This window comes from Halictus rubicundus, chromosome 7 (assembly GCF_050948215.1).
Source record: "Halictus rubicundus isolate RS-2024b chromosome 7, iyHalRubi1_principal, whole genome shotgun sequence".
Classification (NCBI taxonomy): Eukaryota; Metazoa; Arthropoda; class Insecta; order Hymenoptera; family Halictidae; genus Halictus; species Halictus rubicundus.
Window position 1 is genome coordinate 17,309,664 of NC_135155.1, and position 26,251 is coordinate 17,335,914.

At 41.5% G+C, this 26,251-nt stretch overlaps 1 protein-coding gene across 1 annotated transcript in view; it reads left to right on the forward strand.

The window, feature by feature from the left end:
- Positions 1-23,604, forward strand: part of LOC143355792 (synaptotagmin-10) — an 89,962-nt gene extending 66,358 nt beyond the window's left edge. Inside the window, exons 2-10 of the mRNA XM_076790912.1 lie at positions 11,937-12,199; positions 13,338-13,484; positions 14,756-14,887; positions 18,909-19,063; positions 19,867-20,035; positions 20,126-20,246; positions 22,090-22,261; positions 22,371-22,571; positions 23,249-23,604. Coding sequence (XP_076647027.1) covers positions 11,937-12,199; positions 13,338-13,484; positions 14,756-14,887; positions 18,909-19,063; positions 19,867-20,035; positions 20,126-20,246; positions 22,090-22,261; positions 22,371-22,571; positions 23,249-23,252 — 1,364 coding nt within the window. The 3' untranslated portion in view covers positions 23,253-23,604. The remainder of the gene's footprint in view (positions 1-11,936; positions 12,200-13,337; positions 13,485-14,755; positions 14,888-18,908; positions 19,064-19,866; positions 20,036-20,125; positions 20,247-22,089; positions 22,262-22,370; positions 22,572-23,248) is intronic.
- Positions 23,605-26,251: the final 2,647 nt, after the last annotated feature.

The window sequence follows — 26,251 nt, forward strand, 5'->3', positions numbered from 1 at the left end:
ACCGTGCCGTCATTTTTCTCCTGATCCCTCGATCCGCAATCTATGGGTTATTTATTGAAGCGAATCGATCATTCCCTATCGCGGGATACAACTCGTTACTCTTGCCTGGTCAAAAGCGCGATCCATTTAGCAGCGAATATAGTCGACGATGTAATCGATGCACCGTTCCCATAGTCCACGAAGTCCTCGCTAAATGTTTGTAACGCGGAGTCGGCGACGAATGTTTAACGAGATTCGCTTCCGGTGTTGCGAGTCGAACGATTTGCTGATTTATTTCCCGTAAAGTGGCACGAGTTCGAGTCGAGACGATACTAACCCTTTGCCCCAGAATATCGCGTCGCACTCGTGATGAAAATTCTGAACTGAGTTTAATAAATAGCCTAGTTATTAAGTTTTTTTTACATACTTTTCCATCCTTCCCTTGCACTCTCTCAGCACTACATTTTCAGTTCGCCGCTTATCTTTCCTTCAAATTTTAATAGTCCTCCTGTAGTTTCCACGTTTTCTAATTTTGTTTCTTCTTTTGAACAGTAACACGAGCGACTTGCGCTAACTCAAAGCATCATTTCCAGCAGTTATACTCTTCCATCTACTGCCAGTTATTTTTCAATTTTCCGTACGCAAGGCGAAACGGAGGTCACCTTGTCGTAATTGAATTGGTCTCGACCTCGGCTGTTTGACCACCAGCAATAAAAACGCAAGTAGCCTTGTTGGAGCTTCAAAATGAATTGTTGCTGCGATACTTTCAACAAATTAAATTTGATTAGGATTCGAAGAATGTAGATCGATGGAAGGAGTCTGATAAATTGCATATTCCCAGTTTCAGTTTGGTTTGGAAATTGTCGGTTCGTCGAAAGAAGGTGATCAAAGCGTTACAGTGATTCATGTCGCCAAGGTCTGGATGATAAACGTCGCGGGATTATCCCCACTACCGCGGGGTATACCTCGTTAGGGGCGTTGAAGAGAGTAAACATAACACGGGTACGTCTCCTGGACGATACATGTCGCAGGCAAGACCGGTGTTGTTGACATATATCGAGAATTCAGTGTACCTTGCTGGCCACCCTGGTGACCTTCGCGCACATGTGCCGCTATTTACGTCGTTTCCTTCTGGTTATTGCGGCTATAAAAAGGGGACAAATGCTTAAATAAATATATAATTTCCCGGTATACCATTTGCCAAGCAAGCTGCGTTGTACCATCGTTAAAAAAAGATCGGTCTTGTAGGTACGTTAAAGGGGAAGTACCGTAACTAATTCGAAATCGATACCACCAGGGTGTTCTGCTGGTTTTTCCACCGCCTCTGGCGCTGCACCGATAACCTAGACATTGTACCATAATTCTCGGGCTCGGGATTCGAAGTTCAATGCTAAACGCTGGGGATGCCCGATGAATCGCGCACGGAACACCGATTTCTGCTAATAACGCGATAAAATAGTGCTTACGTCGGCCAATTTCGCGCCGTGGTAGCTGTCAATATGATTGATGAACACTCGCCACGGCTTGAACGGGGGTTCTCCCGATACGTCGTTTGCGGACTGCTCTTCCGATTTCTCCGGTTTTTCGACGCCGTTCGCGATGTTCATGCTTGAAAACCTTCGCTCGTCGGAAAACAGTTTTCAATATGTCGGTAATCTTCCTGCAGAGATTCGACTTCGAGGCTCGCTGAAATCGAACCTGTTCGACGTGAACTTGCGCCGTTGAACGTTGTTCAACTGAATAGGAATTATATACAAAAATATCATAACGAAGGAGCGGATTTTGAGTGGCACAAATGTCCAAGTCCAGTAGATCGTCAAATTCAAACTTCAATTTGTAGAATCAGAATTTGGCACTCAGAAATAACCCGTTCATTTTTGTCAAATAAGAAAGAAAATACGATCTGCGATATATGTAAAGTACCAATTAATATAAACCAGCTAATAATAGAATGCAAAAAATATAAGAATGAAAGGAAAAATGCTAAGTTGCCTAGATCCTTACCCATTCTGTTAAGTTCTAAGGAGTATATCACCCGGTCTTGCCAAGTATATCAAGGATACAAATTTGTATAATATATTGTAAGAAAATGTACCGTGTTGCTAATGACCTTTGATGTTGAAGCAACATTAGATAATTAAATTATATATAAATATATATATATAAATTCAGTCGAAGTTACAGTCAGTCAAAAAAGTCTCCACACACCATTTACATTGATATAACTTTTTTCAAAGTGCACCACATTTTTGTTTCATCAAGAATTTCGAAGAAAATTCCAATTGACAGGAATTGCGAGAAAGATGAGTAAATATTGATTCCGCAACTTTTATATCTCAGTCTGTAATGAAAATTGAAGAAATACGTTTTCGAGATCAGTGTCGTCTATATACGTTGCGAGAATGTATATCGGTTCTTCGGAAAATTGTACGAATGGAGACGACACGTGGCATTGGGCGGTGTCCTCTTCAAGATCGCCGCACTCGCCGTGACACGGTATGGTCAGGGCCATTGATATTTCGTCACAGCGGAATCATTCGGTTACGTAGGGCCGTGACCATGAGATTCGAGCACGAGCTGCCTCGGGCTCCGACGTCAGCTGCAACCAAAATTCGCCTGGTATCACTTTAGTTATAACAAATAACAAAGTTTACTTACGTTTTACATTACTTACAAAGTAATCAATAAATTCACGAAGAAAGGGCTCACGTTCCTACGCATAAGAAACCCCGTCGCTGGGTGTCCCTCCACCGCGGCAAAACTCAAAACAACAAAAAGCGATAGAAAACTAGAGCAAGCCACCTGCACGAATAGAAAAAGTTCCTAAAATAAATCTAGAAACGGTGGAATCAACAAAATACACGCGTTTTTTGCCAAAAATATGCATTTACAAACTCTTTCCCATAAGCTCCAATTTTGCTACAGCGGTACGGTGACAATTGGGACTCGATGCTAACAGAGAAGGATCATGCCCGTTGCTGGCTTCCAGCCTCCGGCAGGGTTTGCCTTAAATTGACCTAATCGCGTGGATCGCCGGTGTAAAAACGTATGTAGGTAACGTGCACAGCATCCCGCTCGGCCTCGACTCCTACGCAACGGGATGCGAGGGTCAAGGCTAGAGAGACACCCATGCGGAAGATAAAAAAAAAACCGCGGCGAATCGATAATTGCACCTGGTCGACGGGAGACCGTGAATTCCCGAATGAAGTTGCCACTGGTGTTTGTTCCGGAACGGAACAATTGATCCCGCTTTTCGAACGGTGATTTGTTCTAATCGATTTGCCCCGCGCGGCCAATGGAATTGGAGGGCTCGATGGAAAAGGGACGCTGAAGAGCACGCCTATATATAGATTCTTCGTGCTTCGTTGAATCAAATTTTTCTCTGGAACTTATTTTTCTGAGAAAGTTATTTTTCTCAAGCCCCGTCCGGCTCACGTTCGTCGTAACATTTGTCTCTCGCTCGATACTTCAGTATGTTCACGTCGTGAATCTCGTCGCACGATTTACTAATTAATATTATGACATTCGTTTATGTATGATATTATACATTCATGATATTATAATAATTTAATATATACATACTTGCAAATGATGTATATTTGAATTACGCCCAGTGAATGTAAAATTATTTTATAATCAAATTCATCCAGGCACCGAGGTTATTTGAAATCCAAATATCTGAAAAGTAAAATAATAGAATTTCCGATGGTGAAATAATTCAACTCTGCAGAGATACATTTTTTGAAAGTGCAAAACGATTATTAATTTTACGGGATTGTTAATATTTTTCTTAATACACTTCCCCATTCTGTTGATTTCGATCAGCAGAAGAATCTTGGTACTTATAAACAATATAAACGTTCTACAGTAGAATCTTCTTTTTTATCGTTAGTTTCTTTAACACTTTGCCACGAATTTAACGCGGTATTACAATTAGACGGCGGATCTTTATGCAAAATAAAAATTTTCCAGCTCGATCAGGAGCAAAGTAAACATTGATTTACTTTCTAGTAGGATTCGTAGATCGAAAACAAATTCAAATGAAATCAAATTCTTCTAATAATTTCACTGTTTTACGTTTCTTCTCCTCACACTTGTAATTGCAACATCTGCAATTATAACAAAAGAAGATAATGTTGAGTCGCAGACTCGTTCACACTTATGTCTTTATATTTACAGTCTGTAATTAACACTAGAACTACCGAACCAGTCAAAATGACTGGTGGATGATTTTTCCTTTCACGATTAGTGAAACTATGAAAACGTTTTCTCTCTTGTTTGGAGTACATGTTACCCTTAAAATCGTATGAAACCTGAGCAAATTCAATCTTGCTGTTATTATAAAGGGATAAGTCTAAGTCACGTTTAGGGCTCGGTAGTTCTACTGTTAAGATCGCATCAAGTCTTCATCTAATTCCAATCCTGGGGTCCGTGCTGTGACATAGATCGTAAGGTAAAGGCACCAGTAGTTGACCATTTTATAGAAAAACATAAAAAATAAGGTTTTTATGAGCTGTGCACTTTTGATGAAAGTGAATCTCGGATGCCATGCCATCTGTTGTTTAAATTTCAAAAGAATTGCATGCGAAGTGAAGTATGCATAGTAATAACGGACGTTTGAATTCATTAAGGTTAGTAATATGCTGATATATCTCTATTTCCTTAACGTTTCTGTTAAGAAAAGCTGTACGGTTCAGGTAAAGAAATCTATACGTTGTGAACTTTTCGCGACCGAATTATTTGCTGTTTATATTCTCACAGAGTTTTATAAGTAATAAATGCATTGTTTTTGTTATTCTAACCTGGAAAACAATAGTTTATTAGGTGGTCAAATATCGAATATTGTTTTTGAACAATTTTTAGAAGTTGACAGGCGTGATCAATTACTAACGTGACTCATTTAAATTTGTTTACGACTTATAATGTATCCATTTTACATCTACGATTGTTAAGAGTACAAAATATAATTATAAATTTTGTAGCATGCTGTGTTTTAGAGGATGACCACATGGTCAACTATTGATTGCATTCACGGTCAAGTATTGATCAGTGTCTTTTAAAACAGCCATGTGCGTGACATTATAAATACCAACGGAAAATTAAAATGCATTTATTTAATTATTTATTTCAGAAGTTATTTCATTACTTATCGAGAGATGCCTCCTATCAAGGGCTCCTTTAGAAATTATTCTGAAGAGATGATGAAATTTTTTTTTTTTTGGAAAAATTCTTCGTGTAACTAAAACAAAAGCGACTATTTCGTCCATGAAAATGTACGGGCGATTATGGAAGTGGCCAGACAAGCCTGATGTGCTGGACTACGAGTGGAAGGCTGTACTTTCTCATATCAATGAGCCCACGAAATCGAGCAGAACTCGCAACGTCTACTGTGCTCCTGAATTGAACTTTTTATGGAATTGATTTATTTTATTTCTTATTTTATTCTTTAATTGTAATTTGTGCTAGTAATTGCTGAAACTAAATGATACCGTAAGATGAAACTTTAACCCTCTTTCTAGTATAAGTGGTCAACTACTAACGAAGAGAGGGTCAATTACTAGATTTTTCATGTTTAAGAGTGGTCAACTTCTGAAGCAATTACAGAATTTTTGAATATGTTTCTTAAATTTGTATAAGTAAACTTTTTTTAAAAAGTGGCATTGTTACATAATCTAGAAGACTTAAAGAGTGTCTTCAGGCATCGATTGTCGCTATTTGATGACAGAGCAAGCGGTTACTGTTGTTCGCGTGAAAAACTTCTCTTAACTGGTCAACTACCGATACCTTTACCTTACAGGGCTAATATTTTCTTGTGACTGTGTAAACACGGACCGATTAAATTTTGCATGCATGCATAAATGTGAAGACCGTTGCGCCCCGGTTTTTCCATAGTCATTATCCGAGCATCCAGTTCGCTTTTGAGGTTTCGGCCAGGTTTTGGCGATTTAGGGCCATTGTGGGTCATGGCGTCGGCACCTGTTAGCTCGGGGGATCTTTCAAGCGCAGCCGTGCGAGTTGATGACGAGCGTCTAAAAGCCCTGACGGACCGTGACCGACACTAAAAACCGCAGGGTGGAGCACGGGTTGGTCACGAGCGAGCGTCGGAGGCCGGTAAAAGCGCAACTCGTCGCGAGACTCATCAATCACTTAAGTGCGTACGTCGGGAGCGGCTGCCGGGCACGGGCTGCGACCAAGAAGTAAGTCGTAAATCGAGTTTACGCCCGAACCTTTACCCGCTACCGTCGCCGTCACGCGATTATCGCCGATTACTTTCGGCCGGGTGCGTGTCGATGTGCGCCACGCACGATAAAAGCGATGACGCCTGGCTTAATGTGCGCCCAGCTTCGTTCTAGCCAACTATTATGCCGCCCGGCTTTACGATAACTGATTCCGCCGACGCGATAAACGCCGGTGACCGACAAATACGCAGACAAGAAGCTCAATGGAATATCCATTTATGGAAAATCATAAAGAAGTTATCGATCCTCGATATTAGACGCGGCAGGTGGTTGCCACTTTGAAACCTTCGCACTCCGACAGAGGACCGACGAAACTCGAGAAACGAAAGTTCAAGTGTCGATCGAGCTTCAATGTGGGTCTCACAGAACTGTAAATATGTACGGACGCCATTTTATTACAGGTGTCACGTCCGGTGGTTCGGTCGCTCGTGAATAAGACAAATAAAACTTCAAATAAAAAATTATGCCACGCGAGGAGAGAAGAATAAATAAGATTAAGATAAGCGTTAAGATTCTAGGAAGTAAGATGGTGTCACATGTCCGGTGGTTTGACCGCTCAAGAAGCAAACGAATAAAACTTCAGACAAAGAATTATTATGAACTATTGTTGAAACCCAATAATGTCACGCGAGGAGAAGGAAATAAATAGGATTAAGATAGATGTTAAAATTTCTAGGAAGAGCTAGCGCACAAAGCAATTTCAATTTAATCCTCCTGCGAGAGACGCAGCAAAGATCGGTGTCACCCTGAAAAATAAACAGAAAGTGTGTCCAGTTGCATTAAGTTCCAAGAAGGCACACTGATCCCATGGTAAGAGTGACGCGCATTAGATAGAAAAATTAGAGGATTATAAATCAACATCCTATTGAAACAATGGACTGTCCATCCTATAAAAGGGGACCAATACTTCAAAGATCAATCATTCTGTCATAAAGTTTGGACCAGACCAGTCCGTCATAGAATTTTGTCAGTTTCAATAAAGTTTCAATTCAGTTTCAATAAAGTTTTAAGTAAAGTTCAGTAAAGTTCAGTTTTCGGTTCTGCGAAATAGTGCAGTGTTCGAATTGGTGTAGGATTACCAAACCTGACGATCCCAACCACTACTTCTAACCAAAGGCCCTGCGATTGCGACTAGCGGCGATTTTCACTAGCGAGCGTTAACTACTAATCAGCGACTCGGTAAAAATTAACATTATTATTATTATACGAAATATTTGTAAGCTATCTAGTTTATGCGTTAACTACATATAATCTCTATTTGTCAAATGATATTTAAAATATCTGATTCAGCACCTAATACTGAATAAATCAATAATTTTGTTGTTTTTTGAAAATAGCCGGTGAAAGTAGCCGGTGAATGCAGGTAGGTTCAAAACTGCGTCCTATCTAATAAAAATCATAATCCGTCCTACCTGGGACGTAACACAGGGTTGTAAAAAGAAAATTATACTTTTTCGAATATTTTGAACACAGGCTGGTTTATCGAAAACTGTAAAAGAACTGTGTTTTCTCTTCAACGATCGGTAAATAGATAAGGAAATTGTGCAGTAGAATCCATAGTGATTTCCTGGATATACCGCGCGCCAACTTCCTTCGACAACGGAACACTTTTACCTGCAGGAAGGTAATCATAGCTCAAGCGTGTCCTTAAGGGTTAAGGGGTTCCTCATCCCCGTGAGAACTTGAGCGCCCAGCACTGTTGGAACTACCGTTTCCGTTTATCTAACCAAAATTTAGTAAGTTATTGTTTACTCGAAATATTACCTTGCACGATGCCTGAATGGTTTATTCGCGAACGATTGTTCCACTATGTTAGCGAGGACATCTGCCTCGAGGAGAATCCGAGTTGGAAACTTGGCTGTTGGAATCAGTTGTAGAAATGGTTGTGTTCGAATTAGATGCTTCTAAATTCCTTGCTTCACTTAATCTTGAAAAGCGAGTTCGATGACTATTTGTAGTCGCACAGCCTTTAACTTCGCGCTTATCAATTTTATTTTACAAGTTTCTGAACCTACTTCTTTGAGATCAACGTTGATCTTCCCATTGTACCTAATCCAAGCAGCGGCGGACCGTTAATTTTGGGACCACGGGTTAACACAGTTCGGGGCCCAGCCAATTAACCCAAATTAACTCAAGTACCCACAATTTTTGTATAATTTTCTTTTCTCGAGTTTATAATTTAAATTGTTTTTTATTTGTTTCTTTTTTTACTGAATCCAAGTAGCTATTTATTTGAACCAACAGCTGAAAAATCTTCCAAAAAGTCTTCGCATTTCCTTCCGAATTTATTGATGGTGCTGTCGAATCTTTAATTTCGCTTTAGAAAAAAGTAGTGGTAATGATATTTACCAGAAGGTAAATTATTCGGTTAGTTCGTACGAAGTTGTCCTAAATACTCGGGCCCGGTCTTCTTTTTCTTTTCAATCCTGCGAGAAAGTTCGAGTTTAACCAATTGTCCAAACAGTATCGAGCGATCCGCGACCGACATAGCTTAACCGGTTAGAACGGAGGAAGATCGAAGCTCAGGGTCAAATGATTTGATCGGCCGATCCCTTTTGCCACCGGTGATAAAATCTGCCGCGCGAAATCCCCTATTTGCGAAAGCGTACGGTAACAATCAAGGATCTCTGGTCACATATCGGGAAAGCTGCTTTAAGCGGCGCGGTAATGGACACGTAAGGCCGACACGTACTGTTCGGAGTAAACGAAATCCAGGCCGACGATAACCGCGTGGATATCTGGAGCAAAGGAGCGCTACAGCGGAGGAAGATGCTATTCACGAGAATGACAATGTCGCCCATCGCGATTGCTAGTACAAATATTGACGCGACCGTGCGGAATGGGGTGAGCGATGATGCTTCTGACAGGGATACTAGCATTTGATGCGCGCTTCTCTGTTTGAAGAGTATATATTTCTGCATGTTTCAGTGCACAACTGACTCTAGAGAGTGCGCAGTTTTTCTTTCTCTTGATCTGTATCATATTCTACCCATACGAAGCGGTCACAGCGGATCGACGAGTTTGCCTATTAAAACGATCGATTTTCTCATGGAAGTTTGGCTACTCTTTGTTTTCGCTTCTTCATAAAGTGGTCCATGAGGTGTTCGATTAAATCCCATATTATCTCGTAACATATGTATCTTGGAAAAACAAACTAAAACGAGAAATGACGAAATGATGAAACGAGAAAAATACTTTAAGAAAAGTCGTGAAGATAAATGGCGATGCGATCATGTTGTACGTACGGGGTTGTACGTAGAAGTTTGAAAAGGTCAATTTGACCTGGATTCAGTGTTAATGAAGCGACGAGATCCGCCCAGGCGATCGAATCTTTTTAAAAGCCGAGGAGTCGCATAGTAATTACGCAAACGACGCGGAGGATGCGACTCCCCGGGGGCGCGGAATTGGAATCGGCACGCGGATTGTTCGTTAGTTAGGAGAATAACTGACGGGGACCGTCTTCGGCCGTCTTATTTGCATTATCCGCGGCGGTCGGTGTGTTATTGCGCGAACAAGATCCCGTCATTAAGGACGCGGTTAATGGACGCCACGGGACAACGGAGCGACGCCTCGCGGTAGATAGGCGTCGTTCTTCTCGGATCTCCTCGGATGGCTTTCTCTTTCTGGTCGTAGGCAGTAGGCAGTCGCACAATGCCGAGAGAGAGAGAGCGCACCGGTGCAATTAGTCACCCGAGGCGTGCAGGACGTTACTCTTCATTTGCATCGTCTTCGTGTTGCGCAAGCGAGTCTGCGATTTTCGCCCCGTCGAACGGCCGGCAACTATTGCGCCAATAAATGAGTCACGTAACGTCTGCTTAAAAGGCGCGGACAATAAATCTATTCTCTTCATCTTCTCGACCGGCCACGAGGAAACTCGCCTTTCCGAGGGCGAAGATGGGCGTCCCTGGTTGCGACACACCGGAAACGGGAACCTCGTGACGCTTCCTGATGACCTCGATGGTTTTCCGGGACAAACGACATATACTTTCTCGGTTATCTCGTTACTCACAATTTCTAGGAGGTCGTCAGGTTCGGTTCCGGACCCATTTCTAACCCTTTGCACTCGAGTGGCGACTCTGAAGCAGCACTAGAAATCATTGTGCCATTATTTCAAAGAAATTACGAGAAATTTTACAAAATATTTGTTACATTTCAAAATTTGTATCTAACCCTTTGCACTCGAAGCCGTTTTAACTCGAAAACGAAACATTTCTTCCGACCTGGAATATTTTCCTTCTATATATATATATTTTTCATGCTATACGTACGAAAATGGTGCAATTTACCTGTAATTTGCATGTAATTTGTTAAATACATATAGTAAGTTTATCCTTTCGTTCTTTAATTTATCTTGAGGAAATAATAACCAAACTGAGTTTCACTGTAAACACAAGATTAAAGTTTTATTCGCTATTTACAATTATTTACATTATTTACATTATTTACATTGGTTACACTCTTACCTGTGAACACAAGAAACGACATTAAAAGCTATTATTCCACAAAGATTTATGTAAGAAAGTGACAATCCTAATCAATTAGATTTTGCAATGCGCGTCGCTTTTCTCTATTTTGTCTCTACTCTTATCAACTGTCAATGCGCCATGTTGTTCTACAGACATGCGCAATACATATCAAATTCAAAATGAGTTTTAAAAGGAATACGATCAATTTACATAACCTCTATCGTATTTCTTTTACATACATACAAATTGAACAATGTAAACAATATTTTGAATAATGATACAGCAATTTTTAGTGGTGCCTTACGGTCGCCATTCGAGTGTCAAGGGTTAATAGATTACTAAACATTCAAATGTTATATATGGAAATCGGACCAGTTTCGTATGAATAAAATGAAAATATTCTAAGACGGTAGAAAAATTTCGTTTTAGAATGAATACAGCGCCGAGAGTGCAAAGGGTTAATTTACCTCTTCAAGAATGACGTCCTCGCGTAAAACCACTAATTGGACGGAAGTGTATTGTAGGTAATAATTAGGCCTGATTTGATAGATTCGTTTACTGCTACCTGTAACTTTCCAACCTTGCCTCGTCATGTCAATTACAGACTCTAAATGTAAAGACATAAGCGTGAAAGAGTCTGCGACTCAACATTATCTTCTCTTGTTATAATTGCAGACGTTGCAATTACAAGTATGAGAAGAAACGTAAAACAGTGAAATTATTAGAAGAATTTGATGGTATTGTTACATTGTTTTCAATCTACCGATCCTACTAGAAAGTAAATCAACGTTTACTTTGCTCCTGATCGAGCTGGACAATTTTTATTTTCCATAAAGATCCTCCGTCTAATTGCGATACCACGTTAAATTCGTGGCAAAAATTTGAAAGGTGCTTCGGGAAGATTTTAGCAAGCGTAAACGTGAATTATTGCATTGTTAACGTTAGCCTCGCGTTTCCGTTCGTTTGCAGCAACTGCTTGAAGAATAAGTCGGCTTTGTCAAGGGTAGTTACGGAGGAAAATTGTTGCGTCGAGATCGCCCGGTGAATACTTCGGTGAGAATTAACGCGTCAAATACAACATAAGCTATATTAATTAGAACAGTCTTACGAAGCACAGTCGTCCGAAGCGCTATTCTCCTAAGGATTAATTCGAGCGAGCAACGCGTTCGCGCGCCGCGTAACGTTCTCACGCGGAATTCTTCGTCTTGTAATATTTCACGGCGACGTTAAAGGCGTGCGAATTTGTTCGCAGAAGAATGGACGGAAACGTTCTCGTATCAGCTGCTGATAGGAACCGGAGTCACGTTGATGGTTCTGTTACTGCTGGCAGCGGTGAGCTTCCAGTGTTCATCGTCGTGGCGATGGATGACATGGATGAGGTCATACATGAAGGAAGACGTCGGCGAGAATGACTTGTCCCAGCAAAATGCTATTCGCATCAGTCACTCCCTGCCGGATCTGCAGTCTGAGCCCATCACTCACGAGTACGTTCAGGAGCAAAAGGACAACAAAAAGGTACCACAAATAGGTCCTGATATTACCAGGGAAATTCGGTAACGCCGATGTTTTTCAAATTTATAAGTTGCATCGAGAGAAAATATTAATTTTCTTTTTTAACGCCGGTTCTTCAGGGTGAAAACATCCCTGACTCGAGCGACTTCACCCTGTAGAAAAGGGATCAAACAAGAACATTTTTCGCAAGGTACAATCCTGAGAAGTTTTAAAAAACTGGGATTTTCGCGTTACCGAAAAACTCTTGGTCAAATGAATTTACAATGTCGTAGCTCTCACCCGAAAAACCACGCGAATTGTTCAGAATCTGTTTTGATAGGTTAGTGCAAAAATATTTGCGGGTTTCGCTTCTTTCACACTAGGTTTACGGGACCCGTCAAAATGACGGGTTTCTAGTATTTTTAATTTAAAATTATGAAGATTGCAGCAAATTTATTTCTTTGAGTACATATTATTTTCACAGTATTGCTAAAAATGTGGGTAGCGCGTTCTTGTTATTTTTATAGAGTAATGCAAAATAGACAGTTTTAGCGCTCCGTAAACCTAGTGTTAAATTCTGGTATCGTTTTCAAGGTAAATTGTTATCCGAATGTTTCCGCTTTCCTTGTTTGACTCTGTCAAAGCAGCAAAAATATTAAATGCGTTCAAAATGAGAAAATCACAAGACCAGCTTCCAACAAAAAGGGGCTTAACTTTGCCTCGGGTAATCAACAATTTTGTAACTTTTTCTTATGTAATCCTGGAGATCTTGACGAGAAAATCCCGAAAATCGAAGTTTCAATCCTAGGGGATCACTGAATCACGGAGGCAATTAAGAATTGCAAGTTATGTTTACTACTTTTTATTCGTGTGTGCGCAAAAGATATTTCCCCTCGGTGGTCTACAATATCAGCATTGCGGTGACTACATGCCAACATGGCGGCGCCCTTTCCTGTCAAAACCTAGTGAAAACTAGTGATCTCCTAGGATTGAAACTTGGATTTTTGGCACTTTCTCGCCAGAATCTACAGGATCGCATAAAGAACAGTTAAAAATTTCTGGTTTCCCGAGGTGAAGTTTAACCGACGATGGACTTCCTCGCGCAAAGTTTCAAAATATCGAGGCCAACCGAACGGTGTGTCAAGCCACGACTTTTTCATAGGTGCTGCGCCAGACAACTTTACCCATTGTCCCAATGAGACATCAAAGCTTCCAGCGGCAGCTGTCCCACCGACTCGACCTGCCGAACATCAAATTCAGCATCTGCAACCTGGAGAATCGCAGCGATTCCAGCCTCGGATTAATCAAGGTTTGCGCGGAATCATTCTTCCCTCCTTCACATTCTGCGGCGAACAGATCACTCGTTTCCCGGTAGCAATTTATTTATTTATTTCACGCGACCATGATCACCAGACTGCGGATCCCCGAGTAAAATATAAATTTTCTTGGTCGACTGCAGGGAACTGGAGTTAAACAGACAATTTATTTTTCCTTTAATCGTTCGGATACATTGAGAATTATATGCTCGCATTCATTCCGTTCGTTCAACCTTCCTATTGTTTTAATAAGTATTTTTGGAAGAACTAGATTATGAAAGTTTGCAATAATAGGATAAATCAACAACTGATAACTTCATGCGTGCGTAATTCAATTAGTTTGCTGTTCCGACATTCGAAGGATTAAATTTCGGCTACTAAAGTCATAGTCATTAGTTTCCAAAAAAAAAAAAAATCGCCGGTATAGTTTCAACAATTATAATATTTGAAGCCAGTCGTTTGCACTGGTCTAGCAAATCCAGTGTTAACAGCAAGTATAAACATAGGGCAGATTTATTCGGTTACGTTCTGTTGCTCAACACTTAACACGAAATTAATAATCGTACGAAAGTGAAAGCCTCATGACCAAGTAACAATTTTTAACAACATGACTGCCACGGTGCTTTTCAGGATTCCGGTGTGAAAATCCAATTTAATTTGATCGTCAAAAGACGGTTCTTCTTAAATAATTTATCATTTTATACGCGACTGTCATTTCTAAATACAAAAATATTATTAATATTATGGCGAGTAAACAAACTACGAGATAACTGGTAGTTTGCGTCCCAGACAATAACGCAAACTACGAATTACAGTGACTTCTCGATATATGTCAACAACACGGGTCTTGCCGGTGTAGTAGGGATAATTCCGCGACGTTTATCGTCCAGGCCGTGGCGACAAATATCGAGAGGTCACTGTATCTCGTAGTTGGCGTCCCAGACAATAACGCAAACTACGAATTACAGTGACTTCTCGATATATGTCAACAACACGGGTCTTGCCGGTGTAGTGGGGATAATTCCGCGACGTTTATCGTCCAGGCCGTGGCGACAAATATCGAGAGGTCACTGTATCTCGTAGTTGGCAGTGTTACGTGTTGAAATTCTCGCGACACTGAACGTGTCGAGCAAACGATGAGTGAAATCACTGCATTCCAACGCACCCAAACAAACACAAATTTCCGTTTCCCGCTGAGAGATCCGGCGGGAAAATAAACCGACACGCCGAGCCCTGCCGATGTTTGAATTATTCGCAATTGCAGCCGGAACTTTACAAGAAGGAGCTGCAGAGACAGGAGAGCGCTGAGAGTTCGAGCACCACGGAAATGGAGTACGCTGGGAAACTGCATTTCTCTCTCCTCTACGACAAAGAGATCGAGGGATTGGTCGTGAAAGTGAGTGAGTTTTATAATTTTCTTAATGGACCGGCCCGAGAGTACGAGGGTCCAACGGGAAAGAGAATATTTGATTCCGCGAAATGAATAGAAACTAGCGTGACGCAATTAGGGTACTTCCAGAAATATTCCGTCCCGTTCCTGTTGCGGTTTACGGTTAGAGAAGTCGCGGTGCCGTCTTATAACGTTACAATTCAACGAAAATTGCACAACGTTGGGCAGAGAATCGATTAACACAATCTTGAAAGTTTATCCGATTCTTGTGCTGCAAGTTTTTCTAGAAACCGTGCACGTACGCGGGGGTGGGCAGAGGCGGCGATGAATTCTTCCCACGCAAACGATGACCGACATTCGCGTTCCAGTTTCATCGATTTGCTCGGAATTATATCGGCCCCGGGTTTATGATATACTCGATCGCGTGCGGCTGCATTCAGGTCCTGGATACGTGTCGCAAGGCCGCACCGTGGCCATCGGACTAAGATTTTTGCAGAGGCGCGAACGAGAGAACTGTGTACAGTAACGCACGGTTAAATGTCACTCTCCCCTCTCCTCTTCACCCACCACTCAAATCGTGCTCTGCGGAGCCTCATCTCGATAGACAAGAGAGTAAATACTATGCGAAACATTGCTCGGTCCCCGACGAGTGACATTTAACCGTGGATCACTGTATTTGTCAGTGACGTGGCCCTGTCTGAAAATTTCATTGAAACTTTTTACTCCTCAAGGTGACCGACGATTTTATGAATTTTTAAGTTTTTGTATTAATTCTTCGCATCGATTTGGTTCTCTCGCGGACCGTATGGACGAGAGAAACGTGTACAGTAACGCACGGTTAAATGTCACTCTCCCCCTCTCCCCTCTCCTCTTCCCCCACCACTCAGTAAATCGAGCTCTGCGGAGCCTCATCTCGATAGACAATAGAGTAAATACTATGCGAAACACTGCTCGCGAGAATTTCATTGCTCGGTCCCCGACGAGTGACATTTAACCGTGGATCACTGTATTTGTCAGTGACATGGCCCTGTCTGAAAATTTCATTGAAACTTTTTACTCCTCAAGGTGACCGACGATTTTAAGAATTTTTAAGTTTTTGTATTAATTCTTCGCACGGATTAGGTTCTCTCGCGGACCGCATGACAAGGTGACGCAGACTGTGTGTCTGACCGTGACCATTTTATCTACTTGGAATTACATGCGCATACTTTGTCACCAAAGGGATTTTACATTATTCAGGAAATGTGGTTCCGTTATTGTTATCTACGCGGCAATTACTGAGAGCACACAGGTGCACCACTCGAGGCTCTTCGCACGATGAAACGTAAATTCGCATGTTCAATAAATGACACTATGTATAAATTCACTGCTCTCGCGGGCATAATGAGAAGACTAAAAATATTCTCTTCGCCAATGAACGGAGGAATGACAAGTGAAGCGACTCCCTGGTAAATTCTAATTAACTTCGCCTTTAATAAGCCGTGTTAGGTACTTCGGTAATGAAGCTGTAGTTTGCGCGTATATAGTCGAAAGTCCTTTGTGCATTTCGAACATGATCTACTTAAATCGATCGTTCCGTGCTTCAGCAGTTCTTGTCACTCAAAACTGAAAGTAAATTCTGCACAATTTATTATTATACTGCGAATATTCATGCGAAACAGAAATTGTGTTAGCAACAGGTTTACGGGACCCGTGCGTGGAACTGCTCAACAAGTTTATTTCTTTAGGTATATGTCATTTAAAAAATGGCTAAAAACTTGGACAGACGCATTCTTCTTATTTTTATAAAGTAATGTAAAATACTCGCTTTTAGTGCTCCGCAAACCTAGGAGGTACATTTTCTAAATCATTTAAATTAGTTGGTTGTCGTCGGTTTCCCTCGGCCATTCGATACAGTCATTTCTCGATATATGTCGCAAATCATTGCCCGATAAAAGTCGGGATATAACCCGTGAGGGGCGTCGAAGTTCGAGAAGCTTCGGACGCAAGAGTGTAAACATCGGTACGACGTTCACGTGGATGAATAATAGTGTCTCCTAGACGATATATGTCAGAACGCCGTATATAGAAATCGGAGGACGTTCCCGTTCGCCAAAGTTCTCGAGCGTAATTATTGTCGCCTCGCGATGCTATGGCAAACATTCGCAAAGTTTTCACGCGCGTGGGCAAACTCAGCCGACGATTCCGCTCTCGCCAGCTAATTACGCGCCTACCATATTTAGCGCGAGTTATTGGATAACGATAATGAAGTGCAGGATACAGCGGGGAGGCGGCGCGACCGCAGCTTCCGTTCGATTACGATTCGACGGTGATTAGGCAATATCAATGCCGATGCATTATTTCTGCGCCGGCGCGGATGCTACCGCGGCGAGATTGAATTTGTTATAAATAGGCCGGCGCGCTCACGTGTCGTCACACAGAAATATAAATGCGTGCGCGCGCGTCTGGTTCATTCACAAATCTAACCGAGGACGCAGATAAAGAAACACGGCCATTTGCCAGCCCACCGAGGGTGAATTTGTCCTGAATTTATCTGCCCCGATCGTGTAATTATGCTAATCCGGCGAATCGACTGCCAAGGGCCAACTGTCCGTTTCGTCCTTGTCCTTAAGCACTCTAAGTGCTTCGACGAGGTCGCGAATGGCCCAGCATAATCGACTTGATTCGTCTTGCGAGACTCGTGTTGAATTGCTGAAACAGTAAATTGTCAATGTGTACTCCATTTTGGAGAATTCTTTGCTGCAGTCAGTGTCGAGCAAAATTTTGTTTGAGGTTCATCGATTAATCAAGGGTCATCGAACCGGTCGAGTTCGATGGATAAAATTAGATGCTTCATCCTTCGTCTGAAGGAAATATTAATATCCTGACGCACTTTTATATTTACAAAATGTAAAATAAGATCGATCGAACCCTTTTTCCAAGAAGTGCCGGTTATATTTACCTGTTAACGACTCCGCGTAAGTTACATTGCTCTCGTCCGCTCCGCGCCTAATCACCGTTTCTTTTGTTCGCGTCCGCTCGTTTTTCGCGCATATGCGCCGCGAGGTCATTAAAGCAGAAATTGCAGACATTGCGGGTCCCGACGGCAAGTCGCACACCTCCGCGGGCCTCCGCGGGCCTCCGCTGCTCGAATTACTGTAAAAGTAATATCCAACGCGTCGCATAGTTTACGTTTTCGCGGAACGAGCACGACGGTATTAACGACGCTCCGCGTTACGCTCGAATTGCGTGCGAGAGCAGTTTTTGCTTCCGAGATCCCCGGCGAGGGATCCCTGGATCATTTCAACGTCCTCTGCAATCTCTACCGAAAATCGCAGCAATCATTAGACAATCACGTATTAATCTCACGTATTAATTATATGTCACGACCACTACCGGATCGGTGGAGATCTGTGCAGAAAATGCACCGCAAAATTCACCTTGACCCCGAAAATTAAGGTCAAAGCGTCGAAAAATTTGAGTGACGAGTACTATACGATGCAATGAAAGAAAATTTTCCGACACTTTGACCTCGATTTCCAAGTTCAAAGTGAATTTTACCGATTTCCACCGATCCAGAGGTATAGAACCACGCTATGGTGGTCGTGACATATAATTTTTATACACCCTGTACACCATGCGTTGGGACAGCAGGGGCAAGGTTTAATTAACAGGGGAATTAATTCTTGTCTTAATAGTTCTATTCTGAAGGATTCGGTGCTACGACGAAATTCAGAAGCGTGATACAGGGTGTCCTATTCGAAGCTTCTATAGATGCTACAGCTCGTTGTAAAAATATTTCGTACTTCGTTTCGAAGATATTTTTACAACGAGTTATAATTTGGGGAAAAAATTGCCCGCGGAACTTCAAGTAGGAAAGCCTATATATGAACCAGTGGGAATTTGAACGGCATACTGTCGTTTCACTTTGATCGAGATGGTAATATAACAAGCTGACGAGAATTTGATTTGCAACTAGCGTTTATTGCATGTAACAATTCTGTACGCCTTGTTACGTCTACATTTGTGTTCGTCCTGTCGATATCAGGTTCTAGATGCCCGAGAACTACCAGTGAAAGACGTGACAGGTAGCAGCGATCCTTACGTGAAGATATACCTGTTGCCGGACAGAAAGAAGAAGTATCAGACGAAGGTGCACCGAAAGAATCTGAACCCGGTGTTCAACGAGACGTTCATCTTCAGGTGATTATAGTGCATCTGACAATCTATGCGAAGCACCCTTCCGAAGCACTAGCACACTGCTCCAGAATATTCGAGATAATAACGAAATTGCAGAGCATTATGCAGTCTTACGTTTCCGTAGAATACATTTCTCGACTCTCTCTCGAAAAGGAAATTTTTATTTTTCCAATCGCTAATCAGTAGACCGTGGATCGTTATGTAATATAAAAATTGTCCGAGTTGATTGTGAATAGCGGAGAAAATGTATTTCCCCTTTTAACTGTGATATGTCGAAAATGATAGAATAATACTTTTATTAGGGGAACCCATAAGTAATCAATTATTTTGAAATCTAAAACAAACTTTAATCTGCATCGTTATCAAGGACAGTTTGCCACCTTTCCTGCAAATTTTCAATCCCCATCTTATGGAAATACGTTCGTGCAAATCCCGCATGAAAATGAAAAAGTATGCGATGACGAATATGATCCTCGGAATTTTATTACACGGTTGTAAAAAAGAATTATACTTTTTAGAATATTTTGAACATAGGCTGCTTCACCGAAAACTGTAAAAGAATACGTGTTTCCTCAACAACGATCGGTACAGAAAGGCAGAACAAATTCTGTGCAAATAATTGATTACTTATGGGTACCCCTAATAGATTCTCCTAGTGTCCCAATCAATTTCTATTTCATTTATACGTCCCTTTCATAATCGCTAAACGATTATACTGCTGCTTTGAGATTAGAAATTCTTGAAAAATTCCGAGCGCACAAATCTCTGAAATTCGACGATAACTCACTATCGAAATCTGTCGCCAGCGTGTCGTACGATGAACTGCGTGAACGATACCTCCAATTCTCGGTGTATGATTTCGATCGCTTCTCTCGGCACGATCTGATTGGGCAAGTAGTGTTCAAAGGATTGTTAGAGTGCACCGATCTGTCTCAAGAGATTGAGTACATGATGGACATCATGTGCGCCATGCAGGTAAAGAGAAAAAAACACCCCGTTGCACGGAGAATCTACTCGAAACGTTCTCGAGATGCGATTTTAACAGTGTTGCGCGTGCACTTTTAGGACAAAGTGGATCTGGGAGAATTGATGCTGTCGCTCTGCTATCTGCCAACGGCAGGCCGACTAACAGTGACCGTCATCAAGGCTAGGAACCTGAAAGCCATGGACATAACAGGATTATCCGGTAAATCGATCTCGATTGTTTTGTAGAATCTTCGCTGCGGAAGTTCGCGCAACGCCTTTACGTAATGCCCGATTCACGTAGAACGTAATGGCGTAACGTTATTCGTTTGCAACCGGCGCTGCATTATTACTTTGTCACAATAAGCTTTGCACGCCGATCAACGTATCACTGGGAATGGTTATGCAAAGCAAATAACACGTGTCCGCTGGTCGTAAGGAATAGGAACACGGTGATTAGGTAAACCGACTGAGCAACGTCTGCAGATTCTGCGATTACATCATTCGAGTCACTTAACCCGAGTCGAGGCTTCTTGATCTAGACATCGGATGCTTGAACAATTTCTGTTCAGATTTAGTGTTAAATCAATATATTAGGTTGGCAAGAAAGTAATTTCGGTTTTCACTAACAGATGGCTTTATGTTTTGCTTGATTGACTTCTGTTAACGTTGCATTTGTTTTCCTTCTGACATTTCATAACTGCATCTTTTAGGTTACTTTTGAAGCAAATTGCACGTAATTTTGATTAAAATTGTTAGTTCTGTGTCAATTTGAACGTGGAGTGCAAAAACGAACATTATAGGCACATATTGCTTTTTTATTTCCGTAGTGGTAAAAAAGCTGCCGAGGCTCAGAAAGGTATATGTGAAGTTTATGGTGTGGATTGCTTAACAGAACGCGCGTGCCAGAATTGGTTTAAAAAATTCCGTTCTGGAAATTTCTCACTTGAAGGCGACCAACGTTCTGGTCGACCATCTGAAGTTGACGATGACCAAATGAAAGCCATTATTGAATCGGATCGTCATGTAACTGTCCGAGAGATTGCGGACAGGTTAAATGTCTCGCATGCAACTATAGAATATCGTTTAAAAAGTCTCGGAATCGTTAAGAAGCTCGATATTTCGGTTCCACACGAATTGAAAGAAATTCACTTAACGCAACGCATCGACATATGCGATATGCATCTGAAACGAAATGAAATCGACCCTTTTCTGAAGCGAATCATCACTGGTGATGAGAAATGTTCGCAATAACACAACTCGAAAACGATCATGGTTCAAGCGCGATGAATCAGCCCAAACCACGCCGAAAGCTGAATTGCACCAAAAGAAGATCATGTTGTCAGTTTGGTGGGATTACAAAGGTATTGTGTATTTTGAGCTTCTCCCAAAGAACCAAACCATTAATTCAGATGTTTATTGTCGACAACTAACAAACCTGGACATAGCAATCAAAGAAAAACGGCCAGAATTGGCAAATCGCAAAGGAATCGTGTTCCACCATGATAACGCTAGGCCACACACATCTTTGGTAACACGTGAAAAGTTATTGTAGCTTGGTTGGGAAGCGATGTCACGTCCACCATATAGCCCTGACATTGCACCATCGAATTATCATTTATTCCGAAGTTTACAAAACTCTTTGAATGGTCAAACTTTCACTAATGATGATGGTCTGAAATCGCACTTGGATCAGTTTTCCACCGAAAAGGATCAGAAGTTTTATGAGCGCGGAATTATGAAGCTACCGGAAAGATGGCAAAAGATCATAGAACAAGATGGAAAATATTATATTGATTAACGTTCATTGCTTTGATAAGAAAACTAGATTTCATTTCACCTAAAAATGCCGAAATTACTTTCTTGCCAACCTAATATGTATTTTCGAGTGTAAAAGGTTACTTAAAAGTTCGAGCAAAAGTTCAAGATCTGCGTTCGATTGCAATTTTTATAAGAAATCGCAAACAGGCCGCTCCGATTGCACGCTACCTCTACAGTTAACAATTACGACTTGCTGCTACCATGCTGAAGGCATGTCGAACTTCATCGAAAAATCGATGTTTCAGATCCCTACGTGAAGGTGTACCTGCTCTGCCAAGGCAAGAGAATAAAGAAGAAGAAGACTTCGGTGAAGAAGAACACGTTGTTCCCATCGTACAATGAGGCTCTCGTGTTCGACGTGCCCGAGGAGAACATCGAGGACGTCAGTCTCATAGTAAAAGTGGTCGATTATGACAGGTGAGTGACGGAATACCAAAACGGACGCGTTCCTACCGTGATTCTAGCGCACGCGATGCCCCGCGATCGTCAATGATCACGAACACCGGGTGTCCAATTTTCTTCTCAGGATCGGATCGAACGAATTAATGGGCTGCACAGCGATTGGCTCCAGTTTCATCGGGATCGGACGTGATCATTGGTTGGAGATGCTGGATAATCCTAGGCAACCGGTCGCGCAATGGTACCCTCTGCTGGAAACAATTGCTGGCCATATCCCGGCCGTGAGTTCCGAACCGCTTCCAATGAGTCTGAGCTGCTTAAATAAGAGGTAAGTCCGCGGAACGCTTCGGCAAACTTTTAACGACCTTCGATCAATCCAATTTACGGTCTAAATTGAATTACGGACTTTATATGATTGATGGTCTACCTGACTTTATATTGAATTCTCCTTCGCGCGGATTCGAAGTGTCAAATGTACGAATCGTACTTAGACAACGGAACTTGATGCAAAATAAAAATTTTCTCACTGAATTGCAACAAACTGAAGTGAAATGAAAATTCATTTTCGCTTATAGTATTTTTAAATTCTAATATTTGTACTGTTTTAAATTGCACCTACTCGTTTTTGTCGCAAATGCACATTCCGCTGCCTAGATTTGACACTAGTTGGTTTTTAGAACAATTTTTATTTAACATTTTGAAAACTGTCTTTGGTAGAAATAGTGTTAATGGAAGCACGGAGTAAATTTTGAGGACAGAGTTTGTATTCGTAATTTGGTGAAACTTCACTTGAGGAAACCAGAAATTTCTAACTTTTTTCGATGCAATCCCATCAATTTTGGCTAGAAAATGAGGAAAATCCGAACTGTAATGTTAGGAATCCACTGGTTCAAAAGTAACGTGTGTTTAAAGTCGAGCGACATGACCGGGAACTTTCGAAGTTTTCAAACTGTTATCCTGAATGTTCGTCCACGTTTTCAATTAACAAACGTCTTTTCTTTCCAGATGAAGATAGCGCGTCCAGAAACAGGTTTGCGGGTAATCGCAATTATTGTCGGACGTCGGCTTGGGCGTTGTTTCCTTCTGTCGTCATTTCATGCACACCGCTTGACTGATTTAAGTACAATTTCTATCTAAACCAGGGGCTCCAGAGAAACAACAAAAAAATCCATACAACAACAACAACAACAACAACAACAACAACAACAACAACAGTAAAACAAACAAAAAAGAACAAAAAAAGAAAAAGAAAAAAAAACACAAACAAACTCTGTGCTTCGGAATATAATCATGTGGCGAGCGTGGAATAGTAAACGGACTAGTAGATTGTAGTAGAATGTTTGTAAAGCGACAGTATGCGAGTGAAAGAAGAAACGACGATGGCGCCGAGGTTGCTCAAAACTATATCAGGATGATTCAACGTTTCAGGCAAAGACGGGAACCATGATAAATAGCAAAGAAACTAGTGAATGATTGGGAGAGAGAGAGAGAGAAAGAGAGAAAGAGAGTAAGAAAGTGCGAGCGAAAGAGAGAAATAAAGATAAAATAGTTTTATTTTTTGAAGATGAATCCAGGCTGGCCCTGCATTCAACCATGCGCGAAAAGATGAATCGTGTGCCGACTCATATTTTGTCAACGCGCGAGAGAGAGAGAAAGAATGAACGAGAGAAAGATACACACACACACACAGAGACACACGCACACACGAACCCAATAGGCGTTAGCGAGTGAATCGATTTTTACGCGACCGGTGTAGCAGCAGGAAACCGTTTGATCTTCGACAGGTGTTGGTCGGCGAATTGGCTGTAGATTGCGAGGAAACCATTACGCGAAACTTTGTTTCCCGATCGAACAATAGAGGGTGTCGACGATGATTTCAATGGATCCGTAAAGGTTGACGTATAGGAACAGATTATTATCATTTGTAATTGTCGCGGCGAAAGCAAAGGATACATCGTTTTAGAGAGATCGCACGTGTAACCGTCGATCGATGTTGTTTCACACGGCGAGCAACCGATTTCCGTTGAACACGCTCCAGAGGCAGCACATCGCTTCGTGTAATTGTACAAAAATGTTGAATCGACAACAGCGCAGACGCAATCCTTGTGTATCGAGCACAGTGACGCTCCGAAGCACACGAACTCGAATATATACGTGAAACATATGTAGTTGCCTATCACTTGCTGTGCCGTATCGTTGATTAACTGTTAATGTAACGTGTAGATAACGTTTGATAACCGCTTCGAATGGGTAGTCCTCCGAAGATCTCGCAAACAGACACTTCTTCCGCGTTTTCCCGGAACAGCACTAATCAACCGAATCTGCGACAAACAACACCGCGAAGAGAACGTTCTGACGACAATAAGCCCCGTGTTAACCAGACGACGAACCCTTTCTCCTAGTCTCGTAATAGCAATATTCCTAAACGGTTAGCGTTGTTGTACCGACGAGAATATTATTCTGCAAGACCAAAGCGAAATGGCGGACAGACGTTTACTAATTCACGCTCCTCAGCCACGCTCGCGCAAATGTTCTTATTCATAATGTTTAAACATAAAAGCTCGTCGGAGGGCACCGTTTGTGATAACAACCACACGCGGAGGCCTGCGAATCGTCTCGCGACGATCCTACACGATTTCCGATCGACGAGGATCGTTGCGGATCGAATCATCTGCTCCATCGATTCGAAACGCGTTAGGGAATGTACAGTCTTTTCTCGGTATATGTCGCATATACCTGGTCGATAAAAGTCGCAGAACTATCCCCACTACCGCGGGGTATACCCCGTGAGGTTTGGATCGAAGAATAGAATCATCTGGACGATACTTGTCACTGGCGAGACCCGTGTTGTTGACTTGTATCGAGAAAGCACTGTATTCAGAACTTTTTGTCCATTTCTCGCGTTGTTTATTTGGACACCTTTGCTTCTCTTTTTATTTAATTAGCTTCTCCTTCGCTCGGATCGTTTTCCTCTGTACTTCAAGCATATTTCTTTCCGACTAAAGTAATTCGATTCTTTATGTCCTGAATTATTGTGCTGAAATGATATTTTGCGATTGGCGAGGCTCGGGTTCTAGATTCTGATTTTGTAACAATTGTATTTGGTCCAATTAACGTTGATCTGAAACAGGTGGATCAAAGAATGTGTAAAAGAAAATTGATACGTAAGGATTTTAACGATTGGGATTTTAATGTTAGGTTAAGTATCGTAACGAAACGTCGAAACCATAGAAGAACTGGAGAATAGTGAAAGAACTCATTTTCTCACCTGTTGCTTTACCTTTTGCTGGTTTTATTCGACATTTTACAAGACTGTTTAGCCACATACGTCATGAATTATACTATTTAAGTAATGCGACTGCTGTGTGTATATATATATATTGTTTACAACTATCGACTCTGGAATTATTCTTCTAAACAACTTTCAGTATCTTCGCTTGCTTTAACCTGTGAAACGTTAGTCTGAACGACGCGTTTGAAAGAGAACATAAAAATCATACTGTCTGAAGAAACATATTAAGATCTATCATAAATTATCCGACCAATGGTCAAAACGTAGATTCATATAATACTTAGAAGTAAGTTAAACTAAGTTAATATGAGAGTGGTGTTTAGTACCTTCAGAGTATCAGATAAAGTAATACATTAATGAAAGTGTGACTTCAGGACATAAAGAGCTATTTTTCGTTGTGTACCGTTGTCTACGGAAATATATAACAAGCACACATTGAAATTAAGACATTGAACATGAACGGCAAAAAGTAGATTAGAGTTACAGTGAAGTCTTGACCTAAGCCGAACGGAGCTACACGATCTTAGTCAGTCCGTCTATCCCCTCCACTGGGGTGGCATACTTATTTTTCATTATTTCTTTATGGGACTTTCGCCAACTCATTTGTGGCATTTTTCTGATTAAAATCTTTTCTATTTAGTGGTTTAATTGACGGTATGTAGTGCGCCTTCGGCCGCGCTGTCCTTTTCTACGTTCGCGGCCGGTCACAAGAAAAT